The 22,767-nt window shown below is 39.4% G+C and overlaps 1 protein-coding gene across 1 annotated transcript in view; it reads left to right on the forward strand.

Annotated features, from left to right (window-relative positions):
* The first annotated feature begins 7,206 nt into the window (after window positions 1–7,206).
* The window catches only part of STK3 (serine/threonine kinase 3), a 123,092-nt gene continuing 107,531 nt past the window's right edge, over window positions 7,207–22,767 (forward strand). Inside the window, exons 1-4 of the mRNA XM_032696610.1 lie at window positions 7,207–7,335; window positions 14,240–14,320; window positions 14,762–14,890; window positions 17,290–17,404. Of these exons, the coding sequence (XP_032552501.1) occupies window positions 7,313–7,335; window positions 14,240–14,320; window positions 14,762–14,890; window positions 17,290–17,404 (348 nt within the window). The 5' untranslated portion in view covers window positions 7,207–7,312. The remainder of the gene's footprint in view (window positions 7,336–14,239; window positions 14,321–14,761; window positions 14,891–17,289; window positions 17,405–22,767) is intronic.

Consider the following 22,767-nt stretch of genomic DNA (forward strand, 5'->3'; position numbering starts at 1 on the left):
ACTGACCCCCAAAGCTGTACATTTAAAAGAAGGACTGCTGATGTTAATAGATTTTGGATCAGGTCTTAGAGACATTCTGCCTAGTTTGAACTGCATAGAGCAGTGATTTACTATAAGTATATACTTATAGTAAATCACTCCCTTACGGTGAAGGAGAGACACAACATATAGTAAAACATAGTTTGGCATTTTTATTCTGTTTCAGTTTTTCCTTGTTTAATCTAGAATTCGAATTAGCACATTCATTTTAAAGTTAGCTTTAAGGAATTCAAACTGCATATTGTTGATCTGGTAAGAGCAGCTTAATACCACCAGCGTAACAAATTAGATCATGGAACTACAGAGGAGCTCAAGGATGAAGCAATAAATGTTGTGCACTGGCCAGTTCAAGGTTACACAAAAACATTAAGCTCCCTCTTGTTTAGAAGACATTGAAATGTGATATATGAACACAAAAGAAGTAATGTCTTTAAATCTTTAAACGATTAGCAGTTTTACTCTGTAGGGATCTATGGGAGGAGATGGAACTCCACCCTGAGGAAGATAAAAGACCTCAGATTTCTCGACTGGAAGGAGTGATTCATGTTAGGTGGAAGTGGTATGCATGTGATATTCCTCATGTGGTAAATTAACTGTTTCCATTAAGAAAGCTCCTAGCATATGGAATTGCTCCATTTTCCTCGTCTCCGCAGAGAAAATTATGCCACCAAAACTGTTTTGTTTTTTTTTGCTAAATTCAAGCTGGGTAAAAATGGGCCGTGTAGATGGCTGTTGATAAATTTTTTTTGACATTAAAGAAATCCATTAATCTTCCACTAAGAAAATTATTTTTAGTGAAGGAATAGTGGAAAAAGCTTAGTTCTCAAATCTAATGGGGTTCACTAGCTCTCTAGATAGTAACTTTCTTTACATTTTGCTGTGGTTTTATAGGCTGACCTATGTACACTCAGTCATTTCAAAGTTTTGTTTTCAGCAGAAAGTTGCCTTGCTCAGTAATGACAGCAGTTTAAGTGCTCATGCTGGGTAGCTGTGAGGATGTCATAAAAGTCTCCTCTATTGAACCAAACCAAACTTGCTTAAAGGAGATTCAAACGAGTGCATCATATAAAGCCTGTTCTGTGAAACTTTACTATTTGCTGGTTTGCTGTTTCTTTAGTACACGGGCTGCTGTGGGGAAGGCTTCCCACTGCTTTTAAGAGCAAAATGGGAATGTAAGTGTAAATCTTAATGTTTTTCTTGTTTTGGATGTATTTCTACTTTCCATGGGACCTTGCCTTGTAATCAGACCCATTACTTCACTGTCAGTCGTGAAATGGCTGTTATGTCCCTGAACGTTTTTTTTTGGTGAAGTTTTAAGACTGGAATTGTATTTAGGTTTTGGGGTGGTTTTTTTAAAGTGTGACTGTACATTTTATACAAATAGCTTATTTGGACTTGAGTTATGATCTCCTGGCATGGTTTGATTGGGAAAGCTGGAAAAAAGTAAGAAACTGAAATTTTGTGGTTTCTGGATTGTAAAGCACTCAGATGAGTGATTCTTCCTCATAAAAAAACGCTTGCTTTGTAATATTTATGAAGGAAGCTGGAGATGCGCTTCAGAAATAAATAGAAAGGGTTTTACTAAAAAAACCCCCAAACTCTATAACTGAATAAACTGTAAGCATTTCATGGCATTGCTTTTGTAGCGCTCAGTAGTCACGATGTGCTTTCTGGTTGTATTGGATTCTCCTTGTTTGTCATTAGTTATTCTGTAGTTTGGCTTCCCACCATTTTATACTTTTGTAAGCACTTCTGTAAAGGGCCCACAAGGGCAAGGAAATTTCCCTCCTTTGAATCTGAAAGAATGGGTCTTGTAAGCCTCTTGAAAGCATTGTCCCTAAAAAGAAATTTAAAAAAATCCTAAAAATCCTAATCTTCCCTAAACATTCCTGTCATGTACTCTTCAAACTCTCACCTCAGGAGGTAAGGGAAGATAGGAGAAAATCCAGCTGTCACGGAAGTGGAAGCCTTGGGCATGAGGCTGTGTGTATTCAGGCAGCTGAAGTTCATTTCATGTAGTACTTGCTCCATCAAGTAACGATGATTCAATCTTTCTTTAGTTATTGATACTTGTTTCCACTCCTAGCGCAGGCATCAAGGCTTGCTTGTTAAATGTTATTTATTTTATTCTCCAGGGTGTGAGCACACTTCTCTGCAGACTGGAGTGCAGATGGTTGCTCCAACAAAGAGGTGGAAGATTTTTGTGTGGAAGGGAATCCAGAATAACCCTCAGTATTACCACAACAACAGTAATTGTTTTACAAAGCAAAATGAGATTTTTTTTTTCATGTTAATGACAGTCTGTGGATCCCACGAGCACAATCAATGCAGCTGTAGTACAGACTGGAATATCTTCTGTGGTCAACTGTAAATAGCAACTCTGTATCCATGGTTTATTTTTACCACAGTGTGCTATAATAGGAAAAATAGCAAATGGTAAGTCTATATATAGCCTGTTACCAAGACTGTGAGCTAAATGGTTAGTCAACAGAAAAATTCTATCCCAATCAACAAATGTCTTTAGGTCTAGTGATAATATTTTGGATATCAAAATAATGCATACTACGTAGTGAAATTGTAGCAGTGCAGTTAATATTTTATGGGTTTTACACCTCTTTTTAATGTCAACTAGGAATTTTGTGAATCATGCTGATTTTAACAGAGTGAATACAGATGGTAGAATCTGCACCTATATTGCTTGACTATGTATTTTCTGCATCTTTCTTTTGTTGGACCAGCAAAAAGTCAATTTCCTTTTAGGTGACATTAATTAACCATTAAATTATGAATACTTCAGGAAAAGAAGCCACTCCCAATTGTTCTTTATTCCTAGACATGATTTAAAACTCGCTATAAAAATATAAATTTTATTCCAAAATTGAGAATATGCTGTTCTTTTATATTTTATTTATAAATATTTTATGACTGACAGGGTTAGGAAAGTATATAGCAAATTCTAAGATAAGCCTTCAAGGCTGCTTCACATTAGACATGATAGGTAGGAAAAAAATACAAGCAGAAGTAATTTTTTCTTATCTTCTGTATAAACAAGCCAGTGTTTCATTCAAGGCCTTTTCCTTAACTTCCAGCATACCAGATCGCTATCAGGCAGTCACAGGGAGAGACATGCAAACATGTTGTTGTTGACTATTTGTCTACTGAATTTATGAATTGGATTCCAAGGAAAGCCGGCTCCTGCATTCACTCCACCTTTGTGCTTGCCTGCCATTCCTTGTCTTTCTCCCCTTCACAACCATTTGTGACTTATAAACTAATATTAACCACGTTTGATGAACAGCTGGAGGTCTGTCATTATCGTAGGTTCCTACTTTTACAAAACTCATGGGTAGAGAAGGGAATGGCCTGTTTGTAGGACTATCCACCCCATGGCAAGGGAAAAGTAAGGGAAACTCTGTCCTTAGGTGCTGGGTTTGGGACCGAGCTGTGGACTGGCCTGCATCATTTTGTGAGCCAAACCCCTCCTGCTGTGAGCTAACAGGCAGGTGTGATGCAGACACAGCATCCATGTAACTCGGTGGGGAATGACACAGGGATACTAAAGGAGAGAGCACCCTGTGAAAGAACTGGCAGGGTACCATGGTGAAAGGCTAGAAAGCATATGGGGAAAAGAGCTGGGATGTGAAAAGCACCATAGATGTGATGAAGGACTAGGGGTATTTTGTTTGGGGAGCACAATGTGTTCATGACATTTATTTCTTTGAAATACAAATGTATTTCACAATGTAATACATAAATGTACTGTTTATTGATTCTGCTGTTTTCTAGTTGCGTCATGTACTCATTAGGATGCACTTTGTTTAAATGAGCCTGATTGAATACCTTCTGAAGTAAATGCTGCTTTTATTTGCTACCAAAGCAACAAGATAAGGTCCCTACTATAACCTACGTAATCTATTTGCAAGATGTTTATGAATGACTTTGAAGTATATATTTGTAATTTAAATCCTAACGTTAGTAATACCTGTCAGAAACTCAGACATGAGCTTCTCAAGAAATTTTTATACTTCTTGGGTTTATTATGCACTACATGCAAGTGAGGCAGGATTGACATCTTGGAACCTTTTTGTTCATATATGTAGGTGTTTGGGGACTTTCTTAGTTATACAGCACCTAATATTTGTCCATGACATCATGATTCCTGATTTCATTGCAGTATAAGTAATTACAATATAAATTATTTTATCTGTTTACAAAACTACATTATAATATAAAATAATTACAGTACTCAAAACCTAAGTATGGTCTTCATCCATCCTTTAGTCTAAGGAATTATATTTGATGTTGATGCCAGTTCTGCAAAGAAGGGAGTCCTAATTAATACTGATAAATTTGTGAAGTGGATGAAATACTTCAGAAGAAAGAGAGTAACTCAGTTAGTTTTCTCCTATATTTTTAAGATTGGGCTACATTAAGCCTTTTCTTACTCAGCTGCCTTCCTAGTAGTGTTAGATAGTTCCACTGTTGGAAGAAATCATGGGAATACTCATGTAGATTGTCTACAGCTTCCTCATCTCCATCTTGTCTAGACACCAGCAATCTCATAGTATATTCATGCCTCCAGAACATCTAGGCTTCCCTTGACTGGGAAGCCTGAATGAGGTAGTAGAACAGAGGGAGTCTGTTTTCCCTTTTAAAGTTCCTTCTTTGCCAGTGGCTAGGTACAGTACTGTAATGAATACCAAATCAGTGTCATATTTCACAGCACGGTTCCCAAATTCATGTCATAGGGGAAAGGTGAGATGGTGTTTTTTATTCCAATGTCATTGACTAAAAATACCATTTGAAATTATAAGAGTTGAATAAAGTGATCTTGCAAAACACTGTGGTATATATGTTATCTTACTGATATTTTATTTTCAGCCTAAATGTACTTAGAAAGGATTCTGGCAGCTGCTTAAGACACAACTGAAATTTCTATAAAAAAGGCATGGAATTAGTCCATACTTTTTTGGCACTGTCTGCCTCACCAGGTTATAAAGCCAGGTTACTTAACTTTTTCTCTTTCAGACATCTTAGGTTTTTTACATGCTTTTCTTCAATGGCACAGATGGAGGACACTCCTGCCACCATTTCACTCAGTTACGAAGTAGTCAGGGTATTTTTTGGAAATGAGGATTGCGGTATTCAGTAGTTTTGAATGAACAGAGAGAATATCTAAATCTGCTGTTCTGGGACAGATTTTCTTTAGACTTGTTCTTCTCAACTGTTGTTTGAGGGGGAGGTAAGAGTGGCAGATTAGACTGTTTAGCCTAAATTTTTGCAGCGAAAGAAGTATTTGTGTGAACGAAGCACTTCTTGGCTCCCTTTGTTTGTGTTGCTGTTACAACTATAATATAGTACCTGTATTTTTTGTCTAAGAATCCTTTTCCCTGGTTTAATGTATAGTTTGTGGCAGATTTGGCTTGAGAGGGGGAAGCAAAACCTGCCTCCCCTGAAAGAACCCAGACAAAATATTGCCTTAAAGATTTGTGTTAAAGGATGTGGAGACATTCCAGGAGTATTATAGCCAAAAAGGGATGTCAGACCTGTTTCACTAGGTGAAATTGGTGAACTGTAAATAATAACTAGTCAGTGGGTATAGCCAAATACCTTGTAAAACCAAGCTGCACACTAGCACCATGGTATTTGTTATCAGCTTGACCTCACCTGTCCTAGAACTGGGAGATGGGAAGTCTTGTGGTTCCTCCCCACCACCTTCTAAGGTACTCGTACCATACTGCATCTGAGGCATCTGCTGGCTTCTTCTCCTGGGTGGTTTTTTTTGGCACATCCTACAAACTGTTTTCTACTGTATGGACACATCTGGCAGTACTGCTGGTGAGCAACTCTGGCTTGTGGGATGATACTTGGGAGAGCTCTGCATCAATTTGTTGTGCAAAGGACGATGTTCTATTGCAGTTTTTCCATGACTCAGAAAAACAAAGAAACCTAAAAGGTCATATGGTGGTGTGTGATTTGTTTTATGGGTTCATTCAATATTGCCATTGTGCATTTGGCCCCACCACAGTGAGTCAACTGGGTTGGATTGACTCAGACAAAGTAGAAGACTTGCACAACAGTAGGATTTCAGTCATTCAAAATTCCCTTGCTAATGCACATCAAAGCGATGAAATTAGGTACAGAGTGCACATTTTTTTTAGGGGTAAGTGTTGTAATACTTGTCCATCAAAAATCAGTTTGAAGTGGAAATTGGGCATCTCAGTATTTTTATGGAACTTGCCTAAGTGTTTTACTACCTCAGACTTCCATTAGTTAGGCAAATAAACCTTCTGTCAGGAAAGGATACAGAAAATGGCTTGAACATTTACACTTTTCTTGTATTAACCTGGCTGGATCTACTTGGATCCAACAGATCCAAGTACACAAGCAGCAGAAAGAAGTTGTAAGGCGGTGAAATTGCAGGTAACTGTCACAGGGTGCTCTGTGGCCTAAGATCTGCTGCTTCCCCCGGCCTTGCAGGGTAACTCGTGTGCTTCGGCACCAAACGCTCAAGCGCGAAGAGGCAGCACTTGTCACCTCAGAGCTCTCCAGTGCTACTCGAGCGGGGGGCAGCTCCCCCGTCCTGCCCTGACTTCAGGCTTCCCCTTCGCAAGCACTGGAGCCAGCTGCCCACTGAGACATCACCTTTCAGCGGAGGGGCTGGCGCCGCTCCTTGCCCCGCGCCCACAGGCGGGTGAGAGGCGCGGCCGCCCGGCAGCGTTGCCCCGAGGCCACGTGGGTGTCCGCGGGGGAAGAGCCGCCCTCAGGCGGCGGCGCTGCCCCAGGCTGCCCTTCCCGGAGCTCCCAGTCCGGGGGATGCGGTGCGTAGGCGGGACGGCGCCGCGGGGCTCCCGCTCGACGCGGCCCAACCCCGCAGGGCCCCCGCGGGTGGGGCGGGTGGCCCTCGAGGACTACACCTCCCGGCGTGCCCTGCGGGCCGCCGCGCGGGGTGTGCCGGGAGCTCGGGCGCACCCCCGCCTCCATGTTCTCCCCGCCCGCTCCGCCCGGGGGGGCGGGGCCGCGTCCCTGCTGCCTCTCTGAGCGACGTCGGCACCGCCCTATCAGCGCCGGCGTTGGCGCGGCGGTAGCCAATGGGCGGCGCGGGGGGCGGGCCCCCGCCGCGGCCGGAGGTGGCGGTGGTGGCGGGGCGGGAGCGCGGCTGGAGGAGGGCGCGGGCCCGGGTGAGAGGGCGGTGAGCCCGCTCCGAGTTGTGCGGGGTCCGACGGGCCCGGGGGCTCGGCCGGCAGCCCCGAGGGGCGGCAGCGCCGGCGGCATGGAGCAAGCAGCGCCTAAGAGGTAACGACCCTCCCCGGCGGCCCCTTCCCCGCCACGGAGCGGGGTGAGGCCTCGGTGCAGGGGGCTGTGAGGGGGTGGCAGGACAGGGACGCTGCTGAGCCCGGCCCGGCGGCCGGAGGGTTGTGTCGCGTTGGGGAGGGTCTACGGTACGGGAGTGTCCCGAAGTACTCGCCCCAGTCAATGCCCAGGTGAAGGCGAACCCTCGGGGGCTGGTTGAGTTACGAGAGGAACGTTCTTAATGCGAAATGAGGCAAACTTGGTCGCCAGGCAGAGCCCTCCGTGGGCTGGGAGTCTGTGCACTCGGTACTTCAGGTCTGTGGCAGGAGCCAGCAGGAGTAGTTTCTCTTTCCATGCTGGAAAGTGCCCTTGTATGCTGCTGCTGGAGGGATGGATGCTTGTGGGGGTGGGCAGGGCATAGTTGCAATTGCAAATCAGGGAGTGGGAAGACGCAAAAATCAGGAGTATTCTCACAGTAGATGTATTTTCTGAAATATGTAGGCTATCAAGTCATATTAGCTACTATGCATAGTGGTTTTGTTTTCTTTTTTTCATGATTTACCATACGACTTCTTAGTACACAAAATAATTTTGCTTTAATCGTATTGAATTTAAATGTAATCACGTATTTGAATTTGAACAATCCTTTCTTGGGTATAGTTGTAGACTATGCAGGATATAATTGTGTGGTATACAGAATGTAGGTAAACAGTTTACATATATACTTACTGTTTTAGAGCTCTAATTTTACTTTAACTTCCTGATAATGTAATTAAAAATCTAGGGACTACACAATATAAATTTGTGGTAGTAAATAATAAATCAGTTTTTATGTTCTGCTTTAAAACATTTGCATTCTGCATTTAGAGCCTTTAAGATTCTTTAAAAGCAGCTTCCTGCAGGATGACAGGACTGGAGAAGAATGCAGTCTTGAACTTCCGATAATTTCTCCTCTAATAATACATTAAGTGGCAGTATCTACTACAGAAAATTTTGATCAAGAATTGGTTTGTAGTTGCTGTGTTAGGGTGGTTTTAGCAGGCATTGGGGTGAGGAGGGACAGGCCTACACTGTAGGTTCAGGCTGACAGCCCTGTATGTCTCAAATAAAGGAAGTAGGACAGGCACCAGCAAGGGTTTAGGAAAAAAACCAGAAATGTCTGAGTAATAGTCAGTGTCACCAGCACCAGTGCAAAACTGGGGATCTGGTGATATCAAAGGACTGAAAATCAAACTGCAAAGTTAGCATAGCCTACAAGATGTTTTTGGGAAGATCTGGGATTTGCTGTAAACTTATTGCCTAGCTGGAGGTGTTGTGTCTGGCATAATTGAAAGTGAGAAACTGTTTTAATCCTTTGATTCAATCAGGAAGAATCAGAAAACTGATGAGGGAATGTCCAAACTCCGGCAAATTTTTATACTTCACATGTTTTTTGAAGCTTATTTTTGGAAGTTTGAATGTGATGAGAACTCAGTGGGTTTGTTTCTTTAGTGGAAGAAATGATTCGAACTCAGTTTTTCGTAAGAACTCAGGTTTGCATAAGATTTGAACAGTTTTTCATAAATGTGCAAATATATCCCCTTTATCTGTTGGTTTTTTTCAGTTTTCTGATTGTTGGCATTCCCAGCTATTCTTCTAGGCCACCCCTTTCTTCTGCAAGTCCAGAAGGAGTGCAGATTATTTTTTTGTGGGCTGACTTTTTGATACTGTCCTTGTATGCAGGAGTGGCTTGAAATGGACACACCATGTTTACTTGGGAAAACAGATGAGAGCACTAGAATTCTTCACTTTGGTTCCCCTTGTCCACAGGAGCAGTTACTGAAGGGATCTACTGGCATCATACCTGTGGTGCAGGAGATCCATTTAGAGGTAACAAGAATATCAGCACTTCAAAACTGCGTGGATGTCCTAGAATCTCAGTGTTTTCTTAGAGGTATAGGGCACTTTTATCCCCTCTTCCCTATAAGGAACACACAATCTGCTTGTGTATTGTGTAAATCTTTAAAACAGCCCTTCAGAAAGTAGCAGTGATGATGTCCAAGTGACAGTCTAGGCCATTGTGACTTTTCAGGGGGGACGCTGTCAAAACAACTAGCTTTTCTTCTTTGACCAATGTACTGCAACAGTAACACAAGACTTCTAAGGAAGAGTCCTTTTCAGAATAATTTTTTTTTGCTCTAAATAATAGTTTAGAGTAGGTGTTCTGATTTTATGCTGAAGAGAATTTGTGCAGGTTGACACTGTTTTCTTGCATCTGAATTTCTAACTGTACTTTGGATATGTTTTATACTTTCTTATCACACTAAAAAGGACATTCTCTCTTGAAAGAGTTACAAAATTTGTCTTGTAACTTTCCTCTCTTATTATTGTTTTATTTTTCTGTATATGTTGGCATACTCATGTATGAGGAGATAGGTTGCATACAAAGGAAAAGCAAAGTAGTTAGAGAGAGAATTCTCTCAAATACATAGTTCTTAATCTTGCCCATTTCTTGCACACTGCTGCCAAATAAAAGGCTGCTTAACAAGCATGGGGAGTGTTAATTAAGGTTCTCCAGCCCTTACTTTAAACTTGGGCAGTTTAATTTTCAGTGAAGTGTAACTTTTCAGGTTTTGCGGGAAGAGGAAAACCTTTTTCTTCTTCACACCAATGTGGCAATGGACACATTGGCAATTGTCAAGTTCCTCCTGAAAATGGTGGGACAAAAATGTACGTTTGTTTGGGTTTTATTGGTAGAAAACTAAATGTAAGTACACTGTGCAATGCTGTAAACTGTCTTAATCTTGCTTCTGCTTTTGTGAACGGTGTAAAGCAATGTCTCAAGGCTTTCACATGGCACCTCTACTTCTGATGACTGCAGTGATTTCTCTTACTACCTTCTCTTTTAATGTATCAGTATAATTGATCCCTGCCATTCTTTTTAAATGTTTCAGTGTGCTAGTTCTTCTGCAAAGTAAACCACATATATTCACGTTAGATGAAGCAGCTGTCCAGTTTTCAGTAACTCATGACAGTAATTGATGGTGTTCTGTTCTTTATTCCTACTTTATTTTTCTTTTGAACCTTCTGGGGTTTTTTTATGCCTACTTCTGTAGTATATAATCAATTTATTGTGTAAAATCTATATATAATGACTGTAGGACACTAAACTCATACTTTATTTTTTTCATGTTGGGATGGGAAATCTCTTGCTCTTTCAGGTCCCAGTTCAGATTTTTCTGATTTTTATGCTGAGATTGGTAGTCTGATCTTTTTGCTATATGGCAGTTCTGATCTTTATGCTGGGATTGGGCGCCTCTTACTATTTCTAGATTTTTCTGCATTTAGTTTTGTGAAGTTTTGCTGATATACTCAATGACATGTAAGATTCTGGTCAGGCTAAGTATTAATGTTTACTCCTAACAACTGGATTTATAAAAGTAAAATTATTTGCTAGGATGTATTTTTCTTTTTGAGGGACTAGTTGTTACACAGAAAGTCAAACCTCCTTGGAATAAGAAAATATTTTTGACAGCTCTTGTCCCAGAATTGCAGTTTAGTTCGTCCTTCTGATTTCGGGAACAGCTTTCCTTCTGGAAGACCTCTAAAATAGCTCATACTCACTACCTAATGATTGTCTAGAGAAAAAGAAACTAGAATGTCTTTCTGCTCATTCTACTTCTGAACTTCTCTGCATCTTCTTTAGATTTTTTCGTATATACATGTGTGTATATATATATATATATACATACACATATGTATCTATATAAATATATGGCATGTGTCCTGTTACCAGAAGAAAACAGTGCCTGAATTTACTGATTTATTTGTTCCATTTTAAATGTTTGTGTTATGAAAATAGGGGATGAATGAGGGAGAGAGGAATAAGATACTCTTTCTTTCTCTCTGATCGTTCTTGAGCCCTTTGTCTCTTCATTTTGCCTCCTGACCACTCCTCCCATACCCCCAGTCATGAAGCTAATTCTGAAGTCTTAGCTGTGTTTCTCTATCCCTGGTTTTAGTTGCTCGTTTTTAACCAACAACATATTTTTAGTCTCTTCCTTTTGTATTCTGCTTGGTGCTTTGCAGCCAGTTACACTGGTTGCCACCTTCTTCCTTGTTTCTCATGAAGTTTTCATAAACGCTTTCTTTATTGCAGCCCTTCAGGGTATATCATGTGCTGCTCTGTAGTTCAAGAGCTGAATATTCTATTAAACATCTAGAAACAGAAATCATTAAACAGTTTGAGTCATTAGGATATTTCCATGGCTCAAGGAACTACGGTGTTAATACTATCACTTGAACACAACACAGTGTTTGTGAAGGAGTGTGAGGTGCTTTGAGCAGTGTATTTGGTGATGATATTCCTGAGGTGGACATACATTTCTTCCTGTAAATAGATTTTGTATTTAGCTGCTATAGTGTTAAGTACACTTTGGTCTCATAAAATGTTTGTCAGAGTTGGATATTATGAAAATAATTTTAAAACTACTTCTTTGCTCTCCTGGTTGCTTCTTAAGTACTCCAGATAATCTATTATTTGACAGTGACATTGGTTTTGATCAGTTTATGGCTGTTTGTGATTGTTTCCATAACTTTTCTCCAGCACTCCCAATTCCTTGGCATTAATGGTGCTGTTGGAGACATTTTGGTATGGATTTTTAATTTTTCTTTCTCATTTTAGCTCATTTTGGTGAGTAGGTGGAAGTGTACTCTTTGTAGGCATCTCTGTGCAGGGTTACTGTATGTTTTCCCTTTTCTTGCTGTTACTAAAAAGTTCAGTCCCTGTACTGTTCTGTTGTGCACATCTTCTCTTAGGCAGCTCTTCAGTCAAGCGAGAGACTCAGCTAAAGGTCGTGCTTTTTATTTTTTGGGGATCTGCTTGTGTCATAAACATACTGCGTGTGCTTTTTGTTGGTGGCAAGCAGAGGATGATTGCAGCAACTTATTCTTGAATGCTGCCTGTAAGGCTGCATATAGGCTCTTCAGAGGAGAACAAATTTTAAACAAAGAAGCAAAGTTAATTACTTGTTACTTTAATACTTATCTGCAAAATATTTTTTTCTTTTATTTGTCTCCACTGATACTCGTTCAGTAATGAAATATGTGCTTCCTTGCAAGATTTAAATTCCATCTTTCTGTTTTCTATTGTCAAACCAGCAGAGTGAGAGACTGAAAAAAACCCCAGATTTGTGCTCCTGTGTTTGATTTCTAGGCCACTTTTGCAGACTTTATTCAACTGTTCTCATTTGAATTTTCAACTGTTTTTCTTCTAATGAGTTGTGCCTTTCCTTTGCTGTGAAGATTTTTGTTTTCCCTAAACACACATGCTTTCAAGCTTCCTACCTGTTTGCTGTAGCAAACTACATGGTCTTTGCTCATGCACCTTTCCTTACTGATTGTGGATGCTTTTTGTATATATGTGCACCTTTGTGCCTCCTCCTTGTCGTTGCTTCCCTTGTTTAACACCAATCCATATGACCTGTGTGCTTTTACAATTACTTTAAAATATTTTGTTTACTTACATGGTTGGCAATTAGAAGTCTTTTCTGACTCAGGGATTCCCTCACTGGTCATGTTACTTTAATTTTTAATAATTCTGTATATCAAAGAATTGCATCTCCTCATATGAAGGAGTTTCTCTTTGATTGCTATTCTTCCCATATTATGATTGGTCAGTCTTTTCTGTCCATGCCCTCCTCCCTTCTTCTATTTTTTATTAATTTCCAGGAAAGTGCTGTGGAATAATATTTTTCATAAGTTCTCAATGTTCTGCTGTGTTTCCAAAGTTGTTTTTTTTTCTTTTCCTCCTCCTGCATATGGAATGCATTGTCTATATCTAACACTACAGCACCAGCTATTCTTCAACTCATCTTCTGCTTTAATAGTACCCTTGGCTATCATGTAGAGTTAACTTATTTCAATCTTGCACCAAAATTTCCTATAACTTTTAGGGTGAAAGATTTGCATGTTGCAGCCACCCTACCTTGCTGCAATGTAAATATTTGTGGTTATATTATTTTGTGGTTATATTTTTCTGTGCTACGTTCAGTGTGTTGGCTCCATTGCAAGCTTGCAGACAAGTTGTGTTCTGAGATCTGCCAGGAGTCTAGAGAGCTGGATAGATGGGAATGCTGGAGACTGGCAGGGCTAGGACTGCTTGTGAAGGACAATGAACAGTGGTAAGAGAAGGTTGAAGATGCTGGAAGAAATCATTTGGTGTTGCTGAGTGATTTGAGACTGTGTGAGAGAGAACTAAGGGCAAAATATGGTGGTGTTATGTAATGAGAGATTTTGTTGCACCTGTCCCTCTGTACATTCACAAAGATGCAAGAGGAGCTGCCCCAACAGCCATTACAGTGCTCAGCTGTTGGAATTTTGGTGTTTTGCTGCCACCTGCGAAGGGGAAGTCCTACCATGTGCTCCCAAAATCATCTTGATTTGGAGTTCTGCTTTTAGCAATGTCATTCACTTGCTTATGGGTGGTACAGTTTAAAAAAGTGAATACTTCATGTGGGTGAAGAACTGCTTTATACTTCCTCAGATAACAACAACATGGCATTCTCTAGGCAGTAATGCATGTGTTGCTTGCTGGCTGCTTTTTGATGGAAGGTGAACTTTACTGTATTTTTTTGTCTGTTTCTACTTTAGCAAAGGAAGTGGTTTGGGCAGTAAACCCATCCCATGCTGCTTTGAATAGAGAAAACATTAGTGGGAAAGTAATAATGACAAAAATTGTCATAACTTTATCCGTCTTATATTACAGTTGATTAAAATTTTATTGCTACACATCAATTAAGTATTTTATTTTCATTGAAATATATTTTTCATGATAATCTTTTTTTTCTGTCTGCTCACTTGTGTGAAAATTTGTTTAAGTGTTGTCCTCCTTCTCCAAACAATTAAATAATTTTTGTCCTTTTTTTAGCAAACTGAAAAAGCTAAGTGAAGACAGTTTAACTAAGCAGCCTGAAGAAGTCTTTGATGTTCTGGAGAAACTTGGTGAAGGGTAAGTTCAGCTGTGTATAAGGGGATGGGGATCAGAGGGAAACAGTACATAAAGCATATGTTGGAATATTAAGTTACAGAGAGAGTGACTGTAAATGTCCTAAGGAGTACTTCTAAAGACAGATTTTAATAATAGAGCAAATGCATGTATCAGGAGATTTCCACAGTCCTCAAATATTTTATGCATTTTTGATATCCATTGTTTGTTAACACAGCAAAGGTACTTGCATCTGTACTGGAATTAGAAACTCTAAATCTTGGCAAAGATGCATTCTTCAGAGGCACATCTTTCCTGACATCCCAGCAGAACTGATCTTTTTGCACCCTGAAAAAAGCCTTAAACTTCTGCATGAACGTATGGCTTCTGTGACTTTTCGTGCATAACGGAAATGAGAAGGAGTTTGCCTTGTTTTTAAATAATATTTCCTCTCTTATTTTCTAGGTCTTATGGTAGTGTGTTTAAAGCAATACACAAAGAGTCTGGACAAGTTGTAGCAATTAAACAGGTCCCTGTGGAGTCAGATCTTCAAGAAATAATTAAAGAAATCTCTATAATGCAACAATGTGACAGGTAGGTATGACATTTCTGTTCCCTTTCGAAGAGTCTATGTGAAAATGTATTTGTACTTGTGCATATAGCTGAAATATATGCACCTGCAAACTTTTTTTCATGAAAAGGTAAATTGTACAACACAGACTTTTAATTAAAGGAATCACTTTGCAGACTTCCTCCTATCCTTAGTTTGGATTGAAGGAAGTACAAATAGTGTACATAACAGAAACTGTGGAAAGAATAAATACTCAGCTCTGCTTGGAATTCTCCGTGCTTGCTTCCCTTTACTTGCACTCTCAAGCCCAAAGGTTACTGTTTCCTTTAAGTATCTTTGTGAATTCTGAGTTAATCTGTTTCAGAGATGAATAAAGATGTTTCTAACACAAAATTAATTTTTGGCGGTTAACTTTTCTTGGTTGCCTTTTTTTTGTGCAGGAATGTACATTTTAGAAGATGAACAGTCTTGTAGTAGTTCTGGTGGACTGTTACCTTACACTTGTTCATAAATGACATATCTTATGATGGCTAGTCTTGTAGAATTGGAAGCTTGACATCAAGCATCTTCAAGGTTGCAGAAGTTACTTTGCATTTCCTGTCATCTATAGAGTTTTGGGCTGTAACTTCAAAATCAGATTTACTGGTGCCAGTTTTAATTCATGTCTGATCAGTGGTATGAGAGTCTGTTTTTGTGACTTGAAGTGCAACCAGGAAAGTTTTGCACTCTAGTTAGGCAAAACTTTCATTAAAACATTGATTACTTTAGTCATTAACTTAGTGAATTGTATTATAGCAAGTGGTCTGTTACTTCTCAGTTGTGTTTGTGCTTTTGTGGTGTGTCTGTGTGAAGTTCTGTCTTTAGCTGAAAAATCTGTTCTTGTTTCACAGTGATCAGCACTCGTCTCAAATTTAAAGATAATCCTTTCAATACAGTCTGAATTAATTCAGATTTGCTGCTGAGTGTTATGCTGAGGTGTTACATGAAGTTTGATTGTACTGCTCCACAGCATCTTAATTTCACTGCTCTATGGGGTCATGAAGGAGAAGTTTCAAATATTTATCCTTAAATACAGGGATAGAGACCTTGGAGTACATTGTATCTAGCACATGAGAATGCAGTTGTTCTTCAGACGTTTTTAGAACTTCTACCTGCACACCTGATCAGAGCATTTGTGACGGATGAAAGCAGTGGACCTTGTAGTTCATTCCCCTCTGTCACTGACTGCTCTGAATGCTGGAAACTTGTTAAATGTGTAGGCAGGAGAATGGGAGGAAAAGGAAGAATTTGTGGCTTTTTTTTTTTTTCCCCTCACACGTTCCACAAAGATGTCTGTAAGGTTGTTTCAGGTGATAGTAAAAGAATTTGGGACCCTTGAGTTCTTGGGGGGCTCCTCTTAATCCTTTGCATCCCGGTGAGACTATTTTTTTGTCTGACCGACCAGTTGAGTTTTGTAATGGGTGCAGATGAAAAAGGAAGCAGCAGTCTTGTCTGTCTGCTTAACTGTGGAACTAGATTTGATACCCAGAGTAGGTCCTCAACTCTTCCTGCACACTGAAGAAAAGTTAAAATATGTTTGTTTTGGTTCTTCTTGTTGCTGTGCTCTAAAATGAAGCAGAGAGGATAAAAATAATTATTTTCACTTAGATGAAGGAAGACATAGGATAAGTTGGAAAATGGTACCTTATAAATTCTCATAAAGGCTTCTGTCACTGACCCCACAGCAGCCCTTAGTCGCTGCACAGGCTTGAGCTGTGTGAGCTGCCTGGAAGCAGTGGTGAAGGTTGTAGTTTGTGTATGTCTGCAAGTACTAGACCAGGATTGAAATAAATGCTTAAAACAAATGTCTGTAAAATATACTGACAGAGAAAAGAAGTGGTGACACTGGAGAATTTTCTAAAAGTTTCACCTTTTTTTCTGTGCTATGCTTCTTGTGGCACTTTCATTCTTGTCTTAGATGGGCCTACTCAGCCTTATTATTATGTCCTCTGTCCTGTCCCTCTTTTCTCTGCTCTTGTTCTTTGTTTCCTGGTTTGCTTTGAACAACATACTTCATTTACTGTCTACTGGACGTGTACTATTGAATAGAAGACTTAAAAATTGAGAGGCCTTAGAGGAGGGAAAACCAAAGCTTTTTATCAGAAGACTAATGTTTGGAAAAACTGTATTTGAAGATTGCTGGAAACTTGTTTTTTATATATATATATACAATATGTAGTAGTGCCTTTATAATTTTATTAAGTAGTCAGATTGTGCTCTAGCAAGACATTGGTTAAGCTAATTACAATTTTAAAATGTATGTAATTACACTTGCTCTTTAGCTTGTTAGTGTGTGGCAAACTGTAATTTGTAACAACAGTTGTGCTAATGAATTTTTTTCTTCCACTAAATTAATCTATTTATGTAACTTTTTTTCATCTAGTCCCTATGTTGTCAAGTACTATGGCAGCTATTTTAAGAACACAGATCTATGGATTGTTATGGAATATTGTGGAGCTGGCTCTGTTTCGGACATAATTAGACTGCGTAATAAAACGGTGAGTTTGGGTTTTTTTAATTACTTAATTTTTTAAATTACTTACTTAATAAAATTAAATTGTGAATTAAGACTAGAGGCCACAATAGAAGTTGGAGTTATGAGACCAGATCTTGACTGATGCCAAAGGGCCAAGCTGTGCCCTGGTTCCTCAGGAAACAAGCTCATGCAGTTGCTGACTATCTTTGTGCGGTCCTCTGTGGAGTGATCATAGGCAGAAGCAAATGCATTTTGAAGTATGAAGATCTTGTGAGTTTTTTGAAAATTACTGCTTTGTTTAAGGCAAAACTGTGGCTTCTTCCCCTTACTCCTTCCACCTCACAATCTGTCAGCAGGCCACTTAGTACATGTGTGATTTTGAAACAGGCATAAAATTGTCTTGCTCTCACTCAGCAATGAGGGAGCATGAGGAGTAACTGGCATTACTTAAGGAATGAGAAGTGATTTTCATTAAGGAATGTGAGAGGGAACCAAAATGAGGGTTATATGGAAGTTTCTTAATGGACTTACAACAGCAGTAATGTAGAGGAGGCCTGTAGGAAGCAGACTTTGTTATTTCTAATTACAAAACTGCTTCTCTGACAAATGTTCTATTGTAGGTGTTAAACAATCTTTAGTTTCTTTGAGTCCTTTGTTTTCAGTAGTGGGCTGTAACATGAGGTATTCCTTTTACCAACAAGTACTCTGAGGTAACGCTCTACTTGCTGAGCTACATATTTTGAAAATGCACCCTGAAATGTTCCTTGCACCATACTTGGGAGCAGAGTGGAAAAGCAGAGGAGAGAAAACCAATGTTTAGGCTTAGAGAATAAGACAAAAAGGAAAACAGAATTAGATTTGTTAGGAAGTGGAGGTGATGTCCAGCCCCTTTGGAAAAGGTGGCTTGTGTTGCCTCTGCTGTAATTTTTAAGTGATGACAGGGGAAAAGCCAAAACTGATGGGAGATTTCTGGAGTTCCGCAGCCTTTAAAATTGCTGTTCTTGCAGTTGTACATTATCCAAGGATCAGTAGCTCCAATAAGAAATGATACAAGCTAGTGCAGAATTAAAAAAAAGAAACAAAAAGCCTCCAATAAACGAAAACCATTTAAAACAGGATTTAGGAAAAAAGGAGGAAACTTGTGTGTGCATTGATAGAAAATGCTTGAATTTTTATTTAAGAAAAGGTGTGCATATGTATATCTGTATATTAATTAAATCAGGCTATCTGGTTTCTCTTATATGTATTTTAGGATATTGGCATAGCAGATATATTCAAGGTTTGAGGGGAAGAGATATTTTAGTCTTGGAACAAATGCATACTGATGAACAGACAAACTACGTCTTCTGCTGCTGTTTGTGGTTAAAGTCAATGTGATAAATTAACATGAATTCTTTTTTAAGAAACAGAATAATCAGTAAATACATAGATACATTTGATAAAGCTGATATATCTTTTATAAAGGCAAGTCATGCAGTGTGTGGCTAGTAGAGTTCTATAAAGTTGGTGAGGACACAATTAGTGCTGGTTGGTCTAAAGTTGGTCTGGATGTGCTATGTGCTGGAGGGTTTTCGGACAGACTGCCACACCAGAGGCTCTTCAAGAAAATACACCTGTAATGGAGTAAATGGGGAGTTCTGGCACAGATGGGTAATTATTTTAAATTTAAAAAAGAGGGTGTAAGTGATCATTTTGGGCCTACTACATGGGTCTGTGCTATCCTTTTTCAGAAAAAGGGTAAAAATACTAATGAGAGAGGTTATATTCCTGGTGGTTAAAACTGGGAAAGACTTGAAAGCCTTTTTGGTACTGAGAAAATAAGCACGAGTAAATGTGAAGAAATACGTTTGGCTTGGTGAGAGGGGTGAATTCTTTATATTCAGGTTCATGAGCACTTCAGCTTAATGTTTGGAAATAGTTGAATAAGTAAAGTGGTTGTCAAAGATTACAATAGTACCAAGGACTTAGCAGAACTATGGAAGTTAGAGGAAGCTGACAAGGGTGATCAGAAATAAAGACTACTTCTCTAGAAGGAGATACCAAATGAATTTGGATACTTCTGTGCTGAGAAGAGGTACCTGGAGGGAGAAATATGGTGAAAGGCTTTGAAAATTGTGAGTAGCTCAAAGAAAGTAAGGTATGGGTATCTTACTGTTATTACAAACCAAGAGATCACTTGTGATAGTAGATGCAAAGCAAAAATTTTTTCTTTGCACATGATGATGAGTTATAGAAGTTCTTGTAGATACTAGGAGTTGGTTTTCAAAAGGCAGCTAAATAAGACCAGGAAAAAACGACTGTGACTGCATGCAAATATTTAATGGCCGGGACAGGAAACCCATGTGCTTCAGATCTCTGGGAAGGTGAAGCAGGCAACTATCACAGTTTGACATATGGTTACATTCAGACAGGCTAGCAGGCTAGACAGAATTTTTATTCTGGCTTAGGATATGGAGTGTTCTGGTGCCTATAACAAAAAAAAAAAAGCAAAGCAAACTTCTCCATTTCTCACTTTCAGTGCCTATGTCTTGCAAGTTTTGGAAGACTTAGGCAGTGGCTTTGGACTTGTTTGTATTCTCTTACTCTTTGTGGAACAGTGGGCTAATCACCCAGATTGCTGTGATGGGAAGCTTGTGACTGTGCTACTGGAATGAGGCTGCTTAGAGTACTTGAGCATTGTACATCTAAAATGACCTTGCATTTTAGATATTTATTTATTTATTTTTAAAATGGAAACAAGAAGTGGTTTCATAAGAAAAAAGTGTCTTCACTTCTAAGCAAGAATTGATTCTTATTTTGTCAGAATGTTTACTGAATATGGTCAGACACATGGGGTTATGTATTCTGTAACTTTCCTAAGTTGTCAGATGACGACTGTGGCTGGGACATGGAAAAGTTTATTTCCTGCTTCTTCATATGTAAGGAAAAGAAACAAGGTCATTAGGATTATCATTTGGACTTGATGATCTTGATCTTAAAAGTCTCTTCCAACCTAAATGATTCTATGATCATATCAAATTAAGTCATATCAAAAGGTAGATATCTCCTCATATTTGGGGAGAAGACATTAATATGTATTTGCCCTTGTTGCTTGTCTCTAAAACTAAGAATTTACCTTCTTTTTCTGTAGCTGTGGTTCCCATACTTTCTCAACAGTTATTTGTCTAGAAAGTGAACACTGGGCTTTGCTCTAATGGACCAAAGCCAAGGGAAGCAGAATTCAAAGCTGGGGAAATTTTTAGTGACTGTTGGGAGCCTATTCATACAGAGAAGTTTTCAGCTTGACAGGAGCAGGGTCTTGTCCAAGAGGCCCAAGCCACTACTTTGAAGTTAAATGGACCCCTGGAATTCTGCCTGGAGTCTTCTAGTTTGCCAGGCAGATCAGCAGTACTTTAGCAAGTTTATGATGCCTGTTAGCTCATCTGAGGTGTGGTGTTTATCAGTCCAAGGCAAGGAAGCTTAGATCTAGTTTTGTCTGCTTTTCTCAGAGACTGGTTTGGGAGGTACATGTGTCTTATACAGTCAAACACTGCTGCCAGAACGGGCAATTCTGCTGTTATCCTCCAACTTGACTGATGTGTTCCTGCCTATTCCATGCTTCAGATGCAGTGCTTGTGTGTGGCTGCAAGGTGATCTTGGATAAGCTTGATGATATGACTGGGGGAACTTTTTCCTCTCTGCTCTATCTTCCCCACTCCCTCACATCAGCTAACTCAGCATGGTAGCACAGTGGCTTGATCTGATGTAAGAGAGACATTAGAAATTAGCGGTGGGGAAAGGGAAGGAAAAGAAGGTATGAGACTGACTTTTCCAGTGGCAGCTTGCAATAGAATGAGGTAATTACTATGTGAAGCAACACTTTAAGTCCTGCTGGCGTGTGGGGGAATATTTACACACCACCAACCATGCCCCTCTAATGATAATTTAGGGTGCACTTGATCATCTACTGATGGTGATTAACTGAGTCGTTCTAATCTTGGCTCTTTTGGGGACCAAATTCAAAAGTTGACAGTAGCATACCATGTGGTGGCTATGCAGTAGGTTTGACAAAATCATCTTATTTGGGTCGGTATTGTAAGTGTCAAGTGTAACAATATACTGCTGTATAGGTAGTGTGCTGTTGGGTCCAGGGGTTCTGCATTTGTATCTAAAATTGCTTCCTTTATATGCCAATTTATTTGACAGTTACATATACATTACCCCATGTATTCTTAATGATTTTCTTCTGCCATGTTTTCTCAGCTAATTACTTTTTTCATGTGTTTAAGTTCCAGTAATTCAAATGAACAGTGTATCTGAATCTCTAGATACTGTGTTTGAATGTCGTCCTGGTTTTGCTTTCTCTATGTGCTACCATGGGGATCCAAGGCAAATCTTTTGTTACCTCTCTGGGCTAAAGGCATTTTGCTCATGAGGATGTTGTTTTGCAGTTTTAAGCAGTCACGTTTCTCAGTAATTTCGCAGGTAAAATAGTTTCAGTTTGTAGGCCTTTACTGCACTGAAGTACATGTGGTTAACAGCTTTAAATCAGTTATCTGAAGTCTAATAACTCTTACATTTTTTTTTTTTTTTGTTTAAGTAGCATCTATTGCAGTAGAACTTCCTCAATTGAACCCACATGGATTAATTAGTAGCCAGATAGTCTATACACAAAGACTGAAATTTCTTCTGTACTGGCTACCTTGCTTAACTGACTTGGTGACCATGGACAAGTCCATCCTGGATATGCTGCTGACCATGTTCTGTCAGTCAGCATTCCAGGAGGTGAATTGAGTCAATGGGCTGGTCAGCTGTGTTACTGTTCAGAGGCTGATCTTCAGGCCAACACTCTTCAAGTACTTTTCTATGCAGCCAGGCTGTGGAAGAGAAGGAAAGAAGTTGATCACAAATGTTGTGGTTTACTTATTCTGTGTCTAGCCTTACAAAGCAAAGTAGTTTAGACTAGCTTCAGCAATGCAACACAGATATTCTTCAGTGCTTGTATAATAAAATCCTTACTATGGCTCTGAATGGTTGACTGTTACATAAATAGTGGATGGAATTATCTTAATTTTGGGGAATTATTTTTCTTTTGTTCTCTAGGGTAGCATTGTAAGGTCCTTAAAAAATGAGTTGTAGTGTTTGAATCTCAGAATGATAGACCTTTCTTTTAGCCTTGCAGGAAAACTATATTCATCTGCTTGGAAATTAGCTCATAGGAGAAAATTTTCATCTCAGGGAAAAAAAAGTATTTGTTTGTGTGCCAGAAATAAAGATACATGTTATCCATTGACTAATTTTCATGAAAGAAGAGGAAGTTGGAGCTATACTGTTGTTCATCCGTTTCCAAAATAACTGTGTATATATTACATGCAGATACAGTTGGCCAAAAGAGTGTTCAGAAGT

Source organism: Chiroxiphia lanceolata, chromosome 1 (genome assembly GCF_009829145.1).
Source record: "Chiroxiphia lanceolata isolate bChiLan1 chromosome 1, bChiLan1.pri, whole genome shotgun sequence".
Lineage (NCBI taxonomy): Eukaryota > Metazoa > Chordata > Aves > Passeriformes > Pipridae > Chiroxiphia > Chiroxiphia lanceolata.